General features: G+C 44.6%; 4 protein-coding genes across 4 annotated transcripts in view; 2 read left to right on the top strand and 2 right to left on the bottom strand.

Annotated features, from left to right (window-relative positions):
- Window positions 1-109: 109 nt before the first annotated feature.
- Window positions 110-3,817, top strand: selenol (selenoprotein L). Its single transcript, XM_023797049.2, has 9 exons — window positions 110-273; window positions 576-657; window positions 1,155-1,208; window positions 1,319-1,364; window positions 1,943-2,070; window positions 2,174-2,288; window positions 2,492-2,614; window positions 2,740-2,877; window positions 3,172-3,817. The coding sequence occupies exons 1-9, from the start codon at window positions 162-164 to the stop codon at window positions 3,304-3,306; spliced, it is 933 nt and encodes a 310-aa protein (XP_023652817.2). The 5' UTR covers window positions 110-161; the 3' UTR covers window positions 3,307-3,817.
- On the bottom strand, window positions 3,566-7,500 carry clec11a (C-type lectin domain containing 11A). Its single transcript, XM_023797050.2, has 4 exons — window positions 6,854-7,500; window positions 6,345-6,477; window positions 6,055-6,246; window positions 3,566-4,574 (listed from the first exon to the last, which is right to left on the bottom strand). The coding sequence occupies exons 1-4, from the start codon at window positions 6,977-6,979 to the stop codon at window positions 4,174-4,176; spliced, it is 852 nt and encodes a 283-aa protein (XP_023652818.1). The 5' UTR covers window positions 6,980-7,500; the 3' UTR covers window positions 3,566-4,173.
- A 523-nt stretch (window positions 7,501-8,023) lies between these two features.
- c19h1orf198 (chromosome 19 C1orf198 homolog) lies at window positions 8,024-11,819 on the bottom strand. The gene is made up of 4 exons (XM_023797091.2): window positions 11,457-11,819; window positions 10,684-10,734; window positions 9,511-10,119; window positions 8,024-8,557 (listed from the first exon to the last, which is right to left on the bottom strand). The coding sequence occupies exons 1-4, from the start codon at window positions 11,766-11,768 to the stop codon at window positions 8,501-8,503; spliced, it is 1,029 nt and encodes a 342-aa protein (XP_023652859.2). The 5' UTR covers window positions 11,769-11,819; the 3' UTR covers window positions 8,024-8,500.
- Window positions 11,820-13,134: 1,315 nt separating this feature from the next.
- The window catches only part of igf2r (insulin-like growth factor 2 receptor), a 37,945-nt gene continuing 34,740 nt past the window's right edge, over window positions 13,135-16,339 (top strand). The window contains exons 1-2 of the mRNA XM_072703177.1: window positions 13,135-13,380; window positions 14,387-14,526. Coding sequence (XP_072559278.1) covers window positions 13,253-13,380; window positions 14,387-14,526 — 268 coding nt within the window. The 5' untranslated portion in view covers window positions 13,135-13,252. The remainder of the gene's footprint in view (window positions 13,381-14,386; window positions 14,527-16,339) is intronic.

Below are 16,339 nucleotides of genomic sequence, written 5' to 3'. Positions count from 1 at the left end.
TGGGAATCACATTATTTCACACTAAGTATTGATGATGGTCGTGTGGCTAGATACTAGATTTAATGAATATTGATGGCATTCGTGTCTTATAAGTCGCTCCGTCGGGAGCGCTCGTTTCATTGCCACCGCTGGAGGTCACTTTCGCTTGGTGCAGTACGAAAATGGCCAGCGAGGGGCTTGTGGTGCAACCTGACGCTCTCCTCGACGCTTTAAAAGACTTTGTTCAAATCGGACGAGATTTACTCGAGAACATCCAGAAAGAGTACAAGAATGGTATGGTGTCTGATTTCTTGCACTTCTGCATACAAACAGTTGGCTGTTTAAGTAGTGTTGTATTTCCAAACCAACATTTGTGACATTGCTGTTGCGTTTGCTTTCCTGTGCAGTTCAGAATGCGCCTATCAACTTTCAACCCGTTAGCGTTTCGCACGAAGCGTTCATTTTACTAGTCTAGTAATCACCCATCAGTATTTTAACTTGACACTCTCAAAAGTTCGAAATCGTACTCATTAGTAATGCCAAAACACTAACGTCAGTTTCCCTTTCTCTGACGACTGCATTCAACATTTACGCAGCTTCTCTACGTGATTTCATCTCTTCAAAGAAAATGGAGTCCTTGTTTGGATTCATTGGTATAACTGCGAACTTCTTTAACAGGTAAAGAACCCAGACGGCATTGATCAGTCTCCAGTGCTCTGTATATAAATGTACCTCAGTTGTTACAGACAGTCGCCTTGGCCACATATAATACGCGGTCTTCCTCTTATATTACAATAATGTCTCCTAAACGTAGCACTTTCTCTGGCCTGTTATGATTCCAATCTGCTGCTGCTAATGACTGGAATTCATTACAGAACTCTTTGAAACTGGATAAATTTATATCTGTCATGGCCTTCAAAGGCTTACTTATGGACATTTTTACGACACTTGTAAATGTTCTAATTCTGTTTAATCATTCAGTTATGGGTTTTATTCTATTTTATCTATTTGTTTTCATATTTTTTTTTCCATTTTCGTTTTGTTTTACAAGTGCTTTCTGGTACTTGCCAGGCTGTCATTGTAAATAAGAAACTGCTGTTAATGGTTTGCCTCGTAAAATAAAAGTTAATGAGTGAATGGATTTTATTGTAAAACGTTTCGTGCATTTTATCCAGGCTGTCTGTGAAAAATCGAAATGAAGCTGAAGACCTGTGGAAAAACTCATTTCAGTAAGGATCTAATTTACTGGGAAACCCCCTTTCCATATCCATGTTTCATTTTGCTAGGGATGTGACACAATGTAAGGTGTAGAAACTTTTCATTCTTGCACCTTTGCCAGCTGCCCAGAGGTGCGTGACCAGGTTGAGAAGCTTCTTCAGTTGGAGGTACGTTCAGCCATCTGCTTATACTGCAGCTAATGTTGTCCATGTTTGTAAAGTTCGTCTCAGTCATCTGAAAGGCAGTCATGTTAATTTCTAACTGCGTAAGTACAGTCAACATTAGTCTAAAGATAACTTGCGTAACAGCTTAGATGGTTTGCAGGTGCTTTGGCTTAAGTAACCAGCACTATTTGCCCTTATTTAAGCACCACGGCCACTTTTTGAACATTATAAACCAGTGTTTCTCCCAACCCAGTCCTCGGGGAACCCCGGACAGTCCATGTTTTTGCTCCCTCCCAGCTCCCAGCCAATCAGGAACACCGAATACCTGGTACAGGTGCGCTGGGAGCTGAGAGGAAGCAAAAACATGGACTGTCCGGGGTTCCCCGAGGACTGGATTGGGAAACACTGTTGTAAACAATTGAGTGACACATCCAAGATAATGGGCAACCTGCAACTCTATCCCTAGGTCTGCTATGCATCCTGCTGTCTGTCAATTAAATGTGACACCTGACTTAGATCATGACATGTCACGCCATGCGTCCTCTTGATCCCGACTTGCACTTTGAACCCGTGCTGTGCAGGTGGAATGGGATGCCTTCTTTGAGCAACTGGACACGGAGCTCCAGATGAGTGACACGGTTCTGTCCAAGCGCCCGTTAGCAAAAAGCGTACCCGCAGAGACGTCCTTGATCGACGCCCGCAGTGGAGAGTGAGCAACACTCTAGAGATCGGGTTTCGTCGAGTCGACTTTTCTCGTTGCTAAAACGTAATGAAGCTGGGATCCCACTAATATCACGAATGCTGTTGTGCAGGGCAGTGACTCTAGGCCTGTATCTGGGGAAAGGTGAGAAGCTGCTTCTGGTTTTGCTGAGGCACATCGCTTGACTGCCATGACGAGACCACCTGGCGGAGCTGGAAGGTAACCAGGTAGGGTGACTGTAGGGCCTTCTGACAGCACCTCTTTGAGCACTGACATACTGCGGTCTTACTGTGTAAACACATGCAAGCTCTGTAGGTCACTCAATATATACAAAAAAATCTACTAAACAGCCATGTGCTGTAGTGTAGCTTACTGTCTACTTTCTGTTTAGGATTTACTGCCTCTGCTTATAGAGGAGTCTGTGTTGCAGGGCCTCCTGGATGCCCAGTCTGTCAGGGTGCTCATGGTCTCCTTCAGCTGCCAGGAAGGTGCTCGTTACTGGCTACGGGACACAGGCTGCAAGTATGACATGGTGTTGGACACACAGAAAGAGGTACTGCTCTGGGAAGACATCTCCATGCTTGGGTGTGATTTAAGCTCTATTTCTTCATCTGAGGTGATGTGAATTGAGTGATGTGCGACGTGTAATGAGTCTGATTTGTTGTTTTTGTGTTCTAGATATACGGCATGTTTGGGTTGGGGTCGTCTTACTTGAAAATACTAAAATTTCGCAACTTACAGAAGTATGCGGAGTATACCGTGTTGAAGCGAACATTTCCTCAAGTAGATCCAAGTTTCGTAGACGACATCTATCAGGTAACCATGAGTTACATGAATAAACTACGACTTAAATGACCTGTTTGAATGATTCTTCTTGTCCACTGATGTGGATCATAAACACCTGGAGGGGTTAATTTGGTCTGGCTGTCTCAGCTGGGTGACAGTTCACCAGAACCTGTGTTTAGATCTTGTAGCTAAAAGGATTTTAATAATTACACATCAGGTGTGTTTTTTTAAATGTATTAGTGATCTGATTTCTAAATTGACAATATCATGTGCAGGAAAGAGTCGTCCTGTAGACCTGTGATACTTTTTTGAATGTGGTTTCAGCTTGGTGGTGATTTTGTCCTGAATGAGACTGGGAAGGTGGTCTATGCCCATCCCTGCAGAAGCCCAGTGGACCGGCCAAGTTTGGCAGAGATCCTGTCTGTGGTTAATCAGGGGGGAACATCGACCACCCGCTAATGCACGGCCCCTTACTGGCACAGTGCTGGCCTGTAAACAGGAAGATCACCCCCCTCCCAGCCTGTGAGAATGAAGGCGGGGCTCACAGTCACACACCATGTGATGAACCCTGCTGGAGAATCCAACACAGGCTGGGAGTACTGGTCCTCCTGCACAAACATCAGCAGTTAGGTCTCTTTTCTCTGCACAAGTGTTTACCATGATTTCACCACAATTGATAGGGCACTCACCATTATTATTAATTATTAATCTTCAGACATAATATGAATCATGCTTTAATGTCAGAGTTGGAGGTAATGGGGCTAAAATTAATTATTAATTATTTATGAAATATTCAGTGTTAATTTAGGTTAAACATAAACAGATCAGTAAATTCTTCATTACATAAAATGTAATATTCTTGATTATCTACTTTCCTAAATGAAGACAGGTTTCTCTATAAGGAAACAACATACTTGAAGTAGGTGGAAACTGTGAATCGAAGATTCTTTGAAATAAAACCTTCATGTCACCCACTGTAGTCCACTCTCATGTGCAAAGGCCATCATAGATTTGATTGTAGTAAATATTTCAATAGTTTCGAAGCACAAGGATTCATGCAAAGCTGACCGAACTAGTAGCAGATACTGTACTTGACCCTCAAAAATCAAGATAAATATGTACAGTACTACAGGAAGTTCTCCAGGAGGATTGATTGAGTATGAGAAATGTGTATTTCAACATCTTGTCAACACTGTCATTCTTAAAGAGCAGAACCAGTAGGCTTTCTTCTTGCTACAACTATGGCCAAAACGTGATAGAATGGTTGGCATTGGCCACAGAACATGCTGGGTTGAGGAACCTCTCAGGGTGACAACTGGGAGGTCTTCAAGCATCAAACTCGCAGAGGTAGAACATGCGCCGGTCGCAGTAGTTGTCCCACCAGTCGCCATCGTCGGAGGAGATGGCCACACAGTTCTCTCTCTTGCCCCCGTCCGGCTGGCTGGACAGGTAGTGCTTGCGCCACTGGAAGTACGTGACACGCGTGTTGTCCTCAAACAGGTAGAGGCCCTCCGACCGCAGGTCGTTAATGCCCAGCCAGATGGGCCAGTTGCCCGGGTGGAAGAACCCACGGGCATAATCTGCCAGCGCCTCCTGCTCCTTCCTGTCCCGGGGCATTGCCATCCTGCCGCCGCGCTCCTGGCACTTCTTGGACGCCCCGGCGTAGGTCTCGTACGAGCGGTACACCAGGAAGCACTTATGGCCTATCCTCCTGCCCTTCTGGCAGCCTGTAGAAGGGAGTCATAGGAAGCCATGTCCATGGTTTTACACTTGAGGCAAAAGGAACAGATTTTATGGAATGGACCAGTGTGAAGTATTTTTTTTTCCCTCCCCAGTGGCAGCAGCAGGTAAACGGATATAAAGAGTATAAAAGATTATTACATTTCATATACCTCGTTTTCTTATTGTATTAAATAGGCCTAATATACACCCTTTTCCGGATTAATTGAAACAAGTTGTTGCATCTATATGCAGACAGACTGACCACAGTTAAGATGGATATCACAGTCACATTAATTCATACTTATCACCTTGGGTCTGGATTTAGGACCTGGTAGACTGATAAAAATTGTATGGGAATAACCCTGGATGGGTCGCCAATCCATCGCAGAGCGGACACACCATTCATGCCTGTGGGGAATGTTGCATGTTCTTGGACTGTGGGGGGGGAAACACTATGACAACACGGGAAGGTGTATAGTGCCTCCTCTGTCCATCCACCCAGCCCTAACCCCACCCGGGCAGGCCTGCCGGCCTGTGGGCACGGTGCCTCCTCCGTCCATCCACCCAGCCCTAACCCCACCCGGGCAGGCCTGCCGGTCTGTGGGCACGGTGCCTCCTCCGTCTATCCACCCAGCCCTAACCCCACCCGGGCAGGCCTGCCGGTCTGTGGGCACGGTGCCTCCTCCGTCCATCCACCCGGGCAGGCCTGCCGGTATGTGGGCACGGTGCCTCCTCCGTCCACCCACCCAGCCCTAACCCCACCCGGGCAGGCCTGCCGGTATGTGGGCACGGTGCCTCCTCCGTCCACCCACCCAGCCCTAACCCCACCCGGGCAGGCCTGCCGGTATGTGGGCACGGTGCCTCCTCCGTCCACCCACCCAGCCCTAACCCCACCCGGGCAGGCCTGCCGGTATGTGGGCACGGTGCCTCCTCTGTCCATCCACCCAGCCCTAACCCCACCCGGGCAGGCCTGATCCACTCAGCATACTCTTTGCCCTGATGGCTGTGCAAACCAGCAGGTCCCAGGCCACTGTAGGCATGTCTGTGTGACAGCGTGTTTCAATTAAACTGCACAATGGTGTGTAAATAGGTACTGAGAAAAGAATATTAACAGTTTAGAGCACATATATACATTTAATTTCAGTATAATGCAATGTTATTCGTAGTGCAATAAAAGGCAATGCAGTATGACTGTAAATATCAGATTGCACACCCATTCTATACAGTGGGGATTATGAATATTGTGAACTGAATCATATATGTACAGTATATATTGCAGGGGTGCAACACAATTTGGCATAAAGTGCAGACAGTACATACATCATTTAAACATTTTCTGTGACTGTCTTAGATTACATACAGATATTAGGCCTTGAGTTTGAGATTTAGAGGTAAAATGATGTGAGGTACAGTAATGATTCACCTCCTGTCAAATTCTTGAAGCAAGAAAGGAAACCAGAAGTGGAGGTTGGTGGCTCTACTCACCTTCCAGCTGTCCGATCTCCTTGCGGTTCTCCTTGGCGAGAGCGAGCACCTGCTGTATCTCGTCGTCCATCTCCCCGATCTTGCCGTCTAGCCGCGAGAGCCTGTCCAGCAGCTGCACCAGTCTCACGTCCAGCGTGTAGTGTCCCACGTTCAGCTTGTGGATGGCCTGGTCCATAGATTGCAGGCGGGACACTGTCGTTGGTGTGCGAGAAAACAGACGCGTTTGCACCGATCGAGAGGCCCGGATCGTTCCGGAAAAAAGCAAGTTTCTAGCAGAGGCAGAGACCCACAGACATAGTTGTATGAGTTTTCAAAGTCTGAGAGGGGGGACGTCGGCTCTGGATCGTCGGGGCTCCCAGTCCCCTCCTCGCCACCCAGTCCTCTCTCAACTTCTTGACTCTGTACTGGTTTTTTGTCCTCAGCCTGAAGAAGGAGAGGTGAGCAGGTTGATACCCCAGTTTGAAAAACACTCCACAATATGTCTCTTCATCTGTGGTTTTCTTGCCATGAAACAAAGCAGATTTCACAGTGAATCACTCATGATTGCACCATTATTGCCCCTAGCATTAATAAAAGTAATGGTGCATCACCAGAATTAGAAAGGAATTTCTCAGGACTTCAGTATTCCTAGTACTACTTAAACTTTTCTTTATATATACCAGACTCAAAGTGTCTTTACAGGACACTTAAAATACTTCTGAAGTACAAATTAATTTCATTCCATCATGCATTTATCCAAAGTTAGTCCAGGCAGAAGGCTTTTCACATTACATTATTTTACAAGAATCCCAACCCCTACCTGAGAAATAGTCTCTATCTTTGGAGTGTTGATTCCTCCGTCATTTTCCAGGCTGTCGTTGCCTGTGTCACACAGGCACACTGTGCAGAAGCACAGCGCCGTGACCAGCAAAGCAGTTTTCCCCATTTTCTCCTGAAACGCTGGTCCGCTCTTCTGGTACTTACGGCTCTCCCGTGTCCCGACCTCCCTCTCTCTTCCCTGGCGCTCTGCGACTGCCTCATCCAGACAGGGCCTCACCAATAACAGGAAACTTCATTGTGTTTTTTTTTTTTGCCCCCCCCCCCCCTGCTTCCCGCTTCCACATTCAGTGTCCCTCTCACAGGGGCTGCCCGCCGTGCCGCATGCCCCCGTTTTGTTTATTTCAGCCCTGGCCGTCTTGCTCCGGGTTCGCGTTTGTGAGCGGATCGCTGGCGAGGCAGCTGGGCTGCCTGGAAAACTGCGCTCAGATGTGGGGAAGCTGCAGGCGCAGATTCCCCGGCGCCGCAATCTCTGCCAGCGGGAGGGATTCCAGTTAAAAAAAGCAGGGGAATCATACTTTCCAGTGACTTTAGGGTTTTTGGGCCTGGATTAGGGTTCATGGGTGTGGTTATACCACCTCTGAGGGCCAAGATATGTTATATAACTATGAGGCTCGATTATGGATTCAGTGCAGTATGTGTGCATTACTGTGTCCACATAACGACCATTAAATCCATACATAAAAGAGCCCAGATTTCCCTGGTAAAAATAGTTTTCTGTGTAATGCAGTAATACATCACAAACTATGCTGCGGTTTTTCCTAATACACCACAGATAATTTCTGTGTTGTGTAAAAGTTATGGTGAAATGCATAGTCTAAAAACTTTGTCATGATGTGTATATCTGAAGCAAGTCTTTGCACTCGTCTACTATAGGATTCACAGTTTTGTCCTTTAATCTCATAAAGAGAAATTATTAATCCAAGGAAGATAACTTTCAGCTGGAGCTTTCTGGTTTTTTTGGTCCTAATAACTGGAATGGAATTTGTATAAATATTTCTTCAGAATTTACTGTTTATGTTAAACCTATTAGTCTTCACGTAGCCGTTCCTTTATTACTGCTCAAAACAGCTATTAATCTGTCCAGTGCTGCCACTTAGTGGGCCACATTAGTCACTACAATGCAAAAACAATATTCTCCCAAAACACAAAGTCCGCAACTTTTTAGTTTATTTGCATAGCAAAACGATCAGCAAAATGCTATCTCAAGACCACACAGGGAAAACGGTGGCACCAAAGTCCATTCTAAAAAGCTTTATTTTTATACTCTAGCCGTGTAAAATTGCAGGGCATGCATATTTCAAAGATTATGAACGGTTTCTAAAAACATGCTATTTTACTTGAGTGTATCAATTTTAGTGTTTATATAAATGCACATTATAAATGCTTGACACTAGTATGAGGTCATAATAATGTACTGTATGCAACAACAGAGAGGAGTCGTCGTTAGTGGGAAACAGATGTCCGCTGTAATGTTCCTAACAGTCCAAGACTGCCTACAGAGCTGACAATGTATGCTGAGATATGCTTTATCAATTGTGGGGGTGGGGGGTGCGGAAGACGGAGTGGTCCAGCCAAAGCTCAGGATGGGGAGCAGAGCAGCGAGGTTTTGGGGTCCCATTCTCAGGTGTTACCAGTTGTCCAGGAAGTCAAAGCCTGTCTTCAGAATAGTGCTGCTTGTATTAAACTGCACAGATAGGGAGAAAAACAGGCAAACACTTTTAGGATGCGCTCATCCAGGACATTTCTCAGTTTTCCTATGCCAGTTTGTGAGCTACAGTAAGGCAAGCGGATTTGGAACTGGGTCTGAATGTCCTTTGTGAACTTGGTGCCATGCAAAACAGTCCAGTAGAACACAAGGCCCTAAATAGAGCAGGTTTGGGAATTACACCAAAAATAAAGAAATGATTTTTGTTCATTGCCTAATGCCTTCCCACGTACCCAAAAGAATTAGTTTAATAAGCACTAATTATCTGAAAAATGTTACATGCTTCTGTAGGATGTGGGTCAGTAATGGCCTAGGGCTTAGGGAAGCAAAAGGTTGCTGGTTCGAATCCCCAACCAGCAAGGTACCGCCCCCCAAGCACTGCTCCCCAGGTGCTGAATTAGTTGCCCCCTGCTATGTCACGATGTCACATATGGGTCAAATGCAGAGGACAGACTTTGTTGTTGTGGTGTGTCAACAACGACAATTAATCGCTTTGTGTTTGTGCCAATTTGGATTCACTGGCAGTTTTTTCAGTGGACTTGCATACGTATTCCCGATGATCTGACATAGTGTGTTGGGCTTATTTTTAAAAGTCTTCCTGTACCGTGACATTTACATAAGGTTTGCAAAGAGTGGCCTAATTCATTGTTTCCTTGCTGTTAAGAAATGCAGAGCAAATATTTTTGGATTGTGGCAAAATTCCCAGTGGGAAATGAATGAAATTTCCAGCTGGGGAGCCATAAACCACAGGTAGAAAAAGTAACATAGAAATTCTCATTTCAGTTGTACAGTGTAATTATGGGAAACCACTGTAAAAACTCTAAGCGCAGATAGAAGCACAATTTCAGTAAGTACCACTACAAGCCGCAGACTGAACTTCAGAATTTCACGTGACATTTAGTGAAAACTCGAGCGTGAAGGAAAAACCTCACCTGAGAGAAACTGGCCACTGGACTAGTGGTCACGGGAGGATCTGCCTTCTCGGGCTCCTTGGGAGAAGGTGACTTGGTGGCTATTCCAGGTGTGAAGACGTCGTCAAGGTTACTAAAGGATGGGAGGGTGCTTTGGGCTCGTTCCCAGCCCGCCACCGTGGACGATACGTTGATGGGGGCTGGGGTAATGCTGATTGCTGCCGGGGGCAAAGTGACGGGTGCCGGGGGTGGAGGAGCTGGAGGTCTAGGTGCCCGCGGCTTGGCTGCCCTCGGCACCTCCTCCAGCTCCCGCGGGGGAGGCTCTTGGCGTAAGTATGAGGGCAGTGGTTTCTCTCCTTTCTCCATCGACTTGATCTGACTAGGTGTCAGCGAGTGGAAGTCGGCCTGCTCGCCCTCCAGCCTGGACCTCTCGGAGCTGATCTTCCAGAAGGACGATTCTTCCTCCTTTCTGCCCAGGCCTGGCGCCTCACTATTGGACATCTTGCTAATCTGGGCCACTTTGGTCACCTGGTTGGCTTGTGGGACCTTGTTAGTCTTGGATTCTCCCTGGGACGAGGTGCTACCTTGCTCTATGGCCGGGGTAGATGCAAGACTGAAATCCATCTGACTCTGAAGGCCGAAAAAAAAAAAGTTTGTGTTGAGGGACTCGAGAGGTCTTCATTATCCACACATCCATGTAAAAGTACACTACATCAAAATACCATATCCTTTGGGCCCCCAATTGGGCTACACATAAATACAAACAATAAATAAATGTGTTACATCAACAACACAATGCAATAAATACAATAGAAATACAATGTACAAAATATTTTTGATTTTGATGTAGTGTAACTCTGCAGTGCAAATGAAGAATGTGCAAATGTAATTAAAACTCATTTTAACCAGGTTTCAACTGGCAGATGACAATCTTAAAGAATCCATCTGTCCATCTTCTAACCAATTATCCCAGTCAATTTACCCAGGGTGCACAGAGCACAAGGTCGGGTTACACAATGGACATAAAGCCTGTCCTTTGCTGGACAACTGTAATCTACAACTTACTGTTTTATTCAGACCCCAGTGAATAAACCTAAGAACCCCACTACAGGTAACTCATGCAAAGTCACATTGTAATTTGACTCCTAAAGCAAACACAGCAAGTCACAGCCACATGCTCATACACACATATACCTTAGTTTCCCAAGAAAAAGGTGATGAGTGTTCATCCTGCCAAGTTATGTCCTGTAAAGAAACAAAATAATTTCAAATAAGTATCCACTTGCCTGAAGCGCTTTTAACTGTCCATGACTTTTTTCTTACGTCAAAACTGTTCATTCCTTGCCAAGCCAATTCCATCAAGCCAGTAAACACGCTACACTGTATACTTTGAAATAGTGTTTCACTAAACGGACACTAACGCCATCAATTTAGATGAAATGTTTTATGAGTTAATGTTAATGCCGCAATGCAATAGTTTGTGCTGCTGAAAAGTCAACGACACGGATCTGACATCTGTTATGGTCATTCAGCTGCGTAGGTATAAGATCACAAGCCGGCATTTTTTTAGTTTTCAAAACTGCTGTTTGACTTTGCTAGCTTGTATTGAGTGTATAATTTACAGTGTTTTACCTAAGAATCTTAATGAACCTTCATGGGACACGTAAAAGCGATCCTAGAAATAGATTTCAACTGCGTGTCATTTGGAATTAAAAAAATGTCCCGAAAATGGCTCCCTGCGCGATCTTACACTCCGTATAATCAAACGGGGGAAGACGAGCATACGCTGCTGTTTTACGTGTCCCGTAAAACCTTTTTCCTTCTTTAATGCTGGAGGGTTGGGGCTGTCAGCTCTTTTGTTTTGACTGTCAAAAGATCAATGGAGCCCTAACCCACATACTTCCCAGATCCCGGAAGACATGGTGCTATGTCAGATGCGATCTCAAAAAAATATGCAACATTCTCACCTCCTCCCCGAAGTGCACGACCTTTTGTCCCGTCTGAATGAGTAATTTAGGGTAACACCCCACCTCCTCCCGTTCCACCCGGTGGATCGCATAGCGAGCTTGGATCTGGGGGTCTATCATGCCGTTATCGATGGCCAGCTCCTGCTCGCTCGGCGTCATCTTCTCCCAGTCCTCGCCGTGCTTCTGCTTGATCTTCTCTCTCTCCTGCATGATCTTCCGAGCCATCGAGTTGATGGAGGAGAAGTACTCGAACTTCTTCTCCTCCATTCCGTGGGTATTACTACCAGTCCCCACCATCGCCGCCGTGGCCATCTTTACATGAACCAGATGTTCTGGTTTTCCGAACGGAGGGGCCGGGCTTCGGTGACGAACACGGGGCGGAGCCTCCGGGCGGCCGCGCATCTATAGGCGTTAGCGCCATCTATTGGTTTGAAGCGTAAAAACCCGCATTAATCTTGAGGCTAACCTAAAGCCAAATTAAACAGTTTCAGATCAACTTTATGTCCCAGTTGACCTCCACTGGACAGTGTGGCAATCTAAAATGTCATGCTTGTGTAAGATACCACATCCTCAAGTTCCATGCAAGTTATTCGCTAACACGAATAAAACCACGGTGCCAGAACTTGGTTTAGCTTCAATCGTCTAGTTGATTGTGTCTTAAGCACCGAAGAGGACAGAACACTCTGAAGAGCAAAATGCGTAATTTACACACAAGAAACATCATTGACGGAAATATTTAGCGTTGTTTTTGTTATGTTTATTTTGAGCTATTTTTAGGTGTTTCAGTGTTGTGAAAGGCAATTGTATACGTTAACAGAGGCGGGGCGTGAAAAGCCAAACATAAACCAACGAGTCATCCGCTATGTTTCTAGGTCAGAGATTGTCGGACACCTTCTAACTTAAAAATATTGATGTAACATTTCCTTCATTAGAAAGAAAAACTGCTTTTTATTTTATTCTTAGTGTATCTAATTTCCTAGTTATGTGTTAACTGAGTTTCAGAAATCGTAGTTCCTAGACTATTTTTCCATGCAGTGGGGTGTTCAGGAATCCACCAGAAGAGGGTATAAGTAGCCTAATAAACCAGTTATAAAATTTTATCTTAAAAGTCCAGGCCACACAAAATTCACAAGTTTCACATTTGAATAGTATTTGGAGAAACAGAATAGTATTTGGAGTCCAAGAGTTTGAGCAAACTGCTCTGAATCATGCCGGATGATAATAATTGTTTGTGGAAAATAATAAAGGACCTCCAATTCTACCGAATACACTGAAATAAAACAGAGTACACCGAAATGAAATTCGCACTTTGTGCTTGGTACACGCAAAACATTACTTTAGCCAATCAATACACATAGTTTAAAGAACACCAAATTATTCATACCACACCTGACAGATAATTAATTTGCAGTCTTGGTTTAATAGCAAAATCAGCTCCGGATCATTCCTGAAAAAACTGGTTTAAACGACAGATAACTTAAGCTATTGCTTAATGGTCATAAAAACTGTAACTCGCGTAGTCTGACTTTCAACGTCATATTTAAATTGTGGTTTATTACCCACTTTGAGACCGAAAATAGCAGTTTCGGCATATGACCTATTTAAAATAGCCGCTATCTTCTAGTGGTTTTTTTATGACAGAGCATAGTCAAGAAACGTCGCGTACAACACGTGAGGCTGCCGTCATGTGACTGCTGCGTCACGTGATCACCGCATCATGTGATTGGAGCCGTTCCTGGCCCTCGAGGACTTGCTGTATCATGTCGAACGAAACACTCTAACACTGGAACAAAAACATGGGTTCACGGCGTACGTGTGTCCGGATAGTACCCCGCCGAATGCTCCCTCGGATAATAACGCTACTTGCTCTGCTCGCCATCACCGTCAGGGCTGAGGACATTCCGTGGTACCAGGAACTGTGCAGGTAGGCAGTCGACAGCTGGCTAGCGGGCTAGCGGGCTAATTGGTTGGCGGATGCAGCGCACCTTCCTGACGGGCGTATATGTTGCGTTTCGGTCTCTTTAAAAAAATAAAGCAAGCTGGTCGGTTAGTCTGCGATTATATTCGGTACTTAGATTCTTTTCAAGCGCATTATGTTTTAAAATAGTCTCGCTGTAAAGTTCTAAGTAAACTAGGCGCCAGTGTTAGCTATGCGGACAGGCACAGTCACCATTCAGGCGGCCGGTGTCCGGAGCTGCCCTGGCCGTCCCTCAAATATCATATTCCCCTTCCTGTATATATCTCCCTGTGCCATAAATATTGGTATCTACAGCCTCGACTGTTAGTCTGTCACGATCCCTACAATGGGAAGTCACTTCCCTGTGCAGAAGATAAGATTGCAATTATGCCCTTTTAATGTGTGTGCGTAATTTAGATATTTCCCATGTTGCGTTTTTTGTACTGGAATGTGATGTAAAACATAAAATATCAGAAAAATGTTTTAAAGTTACCAACAGTTCTCCGTGACAGTGTATAATTAAAGAACTTATCTGTGTTAGCTATTATTACAACTGGACATTTCCGAAAACTGCTGGTCTATATTTAAGCATTTACCAGAATGGGTCTGGCATTTGTTACAAGTTTTGTTTTCGTATTACTAGCCTAAAGGCAAATATAAAAGACTCATTTTAAAAAAGGACATTTAGCTTTGCGTTATCTCCTCCATGCTGTCAAAATTAAAATAGCTTCTGTTGTAAAACAAACCATGTATAATATACTAGCATTATGTGTAAATTCGATACTGGGCCTCCCAGGGAAATGTTTATTGCACGAAATAAAAAAAAATGCTAAATATAAAAAATAATTTTATTTGCAGTTATTTTGGGGGGGACTATATGCTGTTGTTCTGCAAAGAATTCTTTGACTTCTGCAATTCCTTGTCAGTCTTTCTGAAAATATTTTGAGACACTGTGCTTTTTTTTTTTTTGCAGTTACAATTGGGAGGCCATAGACCAGGACAACAACGTGGAATACATCCTGAGGCTGTGCAGCTCAACCCCCAGCACAAAATGCGGGGACGCTAGCAATGTCTGTGCCTATGATCTCACCAACAATAAGTACCAGTCTGTGGGTGAGTCTGGGCTTAGGGGGCGGGGCTTTTTGCAGGGTGCACATGTGGGTGGGGGTGCGACTGGCTGAGTTGTAAAAACCGTGTTCTTGGGTTCATTGCATGGCAGCTCTGCAGAGGCCCAGTCCTGTTGCAGCCTGTTGACTGTGGTGAAGTCGCTTATCAGTCATGCTGTGCCTAATGCAGCTGGTGTGCGTTTGCCTTGCAACAGTCGTATCTGCACATTCTCATCACGTCTCCGCTATTCTGCAAACTGGTTCCCAGTATTTAGAAAAACTCCAAAATGCCAGCTTGCCCCATTCCAGACTGTACTACTGAACTAATTACAAAGTTTCCGGGGAAGTGGAGCCAATGAATGGTTTTAATTATTCCCAGTAATGGATTGGGTAAGACTTATTTTCACAGGGCTTTTGTGCAGGGATTCCATAGCGTGTTACTTGAAACACGTGATAAGAGGATGGCCAGCTTGGACACTGGGGACTTGAGTTCAATCTTAAAACTTTAGGCTACTCTTTGAATATTATACAACTGTGGCTTTTTATATTGGAAAACAAGTTTCCTATGTATTTTATTCATTCTGCTGTGTCTTATCTTTTTCCCCTTTCTAATTGAGCTCTGCATCAATTTTTAAATGCTTAGTTCCATGTTTGACTTCAAGGGACTTGTGGTGCTGTAACCTGAATGTTTGTAGCGAAGGTCCCGTTCTTTTTTTTAAAAAAAAAACAAAAAAAACAATCAGTTTTACAAACTCCACCGCCATATCACACGTGACAGTTTCTGGGCTACACCCCAGATATCTCGTGACCCTAAAACCAGCCTTGCTTGGTAGATGTATTTATTTTGTCTAGTTCCTTATAAGTAGTAGATATGGGGGTGTGTTCACATACATGAAATGGCGTGGTAGCTATGCTGGGCTTTTCCTAAAGTTATCAGGGCATGCTGATATGTTCTGTACCATTCCTAATATCACTCCCTGCCAGAAGCATTAATCTGCTGAAGGTTGTGTGCCATCTTCAGGTTAAGCTGTGAAGTAGGTATGTTCCACTTAAGTACGCACTGCCAGACACTCGATTAGTATCATCTATCTCTGTTGTGCATGTTTACATCATGACTAAATCCTGGCAGGTTTGATGAAACCCAGTGTGATAAGATGAAAATGTGGATTTGCCAGAAATTTCTGTAGAAAGCCATCTTAGTCTTAACCAGTTGTTCGAGTCGCAGAAGCTTGTTCTGGTTTTGTTCTGCTTTACAAAAGTGGATGTTGCAGAACCTATGGCCTATTGTGTCATGCGTCTTGTTTCCTCTCGCTATGCTGAAATGATCTTTTGTCGTCAGTATTGAGGACTCGACATAAATGTCTGACTTTCTGATTAGACCACATCCTTCTCTAGTTATAATTTCATACTATTGATAGCACTAGGCACCTCAGATTTGATTTCAGGGTTTCAAGCTGTGCATCACAAATTTCTCTCCTTAAAAATGCCTTTTAAGAATTTATCTGGGGAACACTGAACAGGCCCCTAGCATATTGCATGAATTCATTTCATCAGAAGTTCTTAAAGCGAGAAGTCACCATGGGATGGTCTGTCTCTTATGCAGCCAACTGAGCTGATCTTTTGTGGCATCTGGGACTGATATTTGGGGGGGGAGAGTTAGGAAGTTCACCAGCAGTGCTTGGATGCCTTAAGTAGCCAGGTTTTGGCAGGTTCATCTGTGTTGGCCGCCTGTGAAAGCATAAAGCCTGTTTCATAAAGGTCAGCGGGGAGCTGCGTTACACATTATTGTTGTCTTATCAGCCAAGAGTGTGGATGATGTT

This window comes from Paramormyrops kingsleyae, chromosome 19 (genome assembly GCF_048594095.1).
Source record: "Paramormyrops kingsleyae isolate MSU_618 chromosome 19, PKINGS_0.4, whole genome shotgun sequence".
Classification (NCBI taxonomy): Eukaryota; Metazoa; Chordata; class Actinopteri; order Osteoglossiformes; family Mormyridae; genus Paramormyrops; species Paramormyrops kingsleyae.
Note: the sequence above shows the minus strand (reverse complement) of the source record. Positions and strands in the feature narration are given on the sequence as shown.

Excerpts from the sequence above, each read along its gene's own strand:
- c19h1orf198 (XM_023797091.2), bottom strand. The coding sequence starts at position 11,768 with ATGGCCACGGCGGCGATGGTGGGGACTGGTAGTAATACCCACGGAATG. Across the intron at positions 10,735-11,456 it reads TCGTGCACTTCGGGGAGGAG|GACATAACTTGGCAGGATGA; the intron begins GTGAGAATGTTG and ends GTTTCTTTACAG. Across the intron at positions 8,558-9,510 it reads CAGTGGCCAGTTTCTCTCAG|TTTAATACAAGCAGCACTAT; the intron begins GTGAGGTTTTTC and ends CTATCTGTGCAG.
- clec11a (XM_023797050.2), bottom strand. The coding sequence starts at position 6,979 with ATGGGGAAAACTGCTTTGCTGGTCACGGCGCTGTGCTTCTGCACAGTG. Across the intron at positions 6,478-6,853 it reads AGATAGAGACTATTTCTCAG|GCTGAGGACAAAAAACCAGT; the intron begins GTAGGGGTTGGG and ends CTCCTTCTTCAG. Across the intron at positions 4,575-6,054 it reads GGAGATCGGACAGCTGGAAG|GCTGCCAGAAGGGCAGGAGG; the intron begins GTGAGTAGAGCC and ends TCCCTTCTACAG.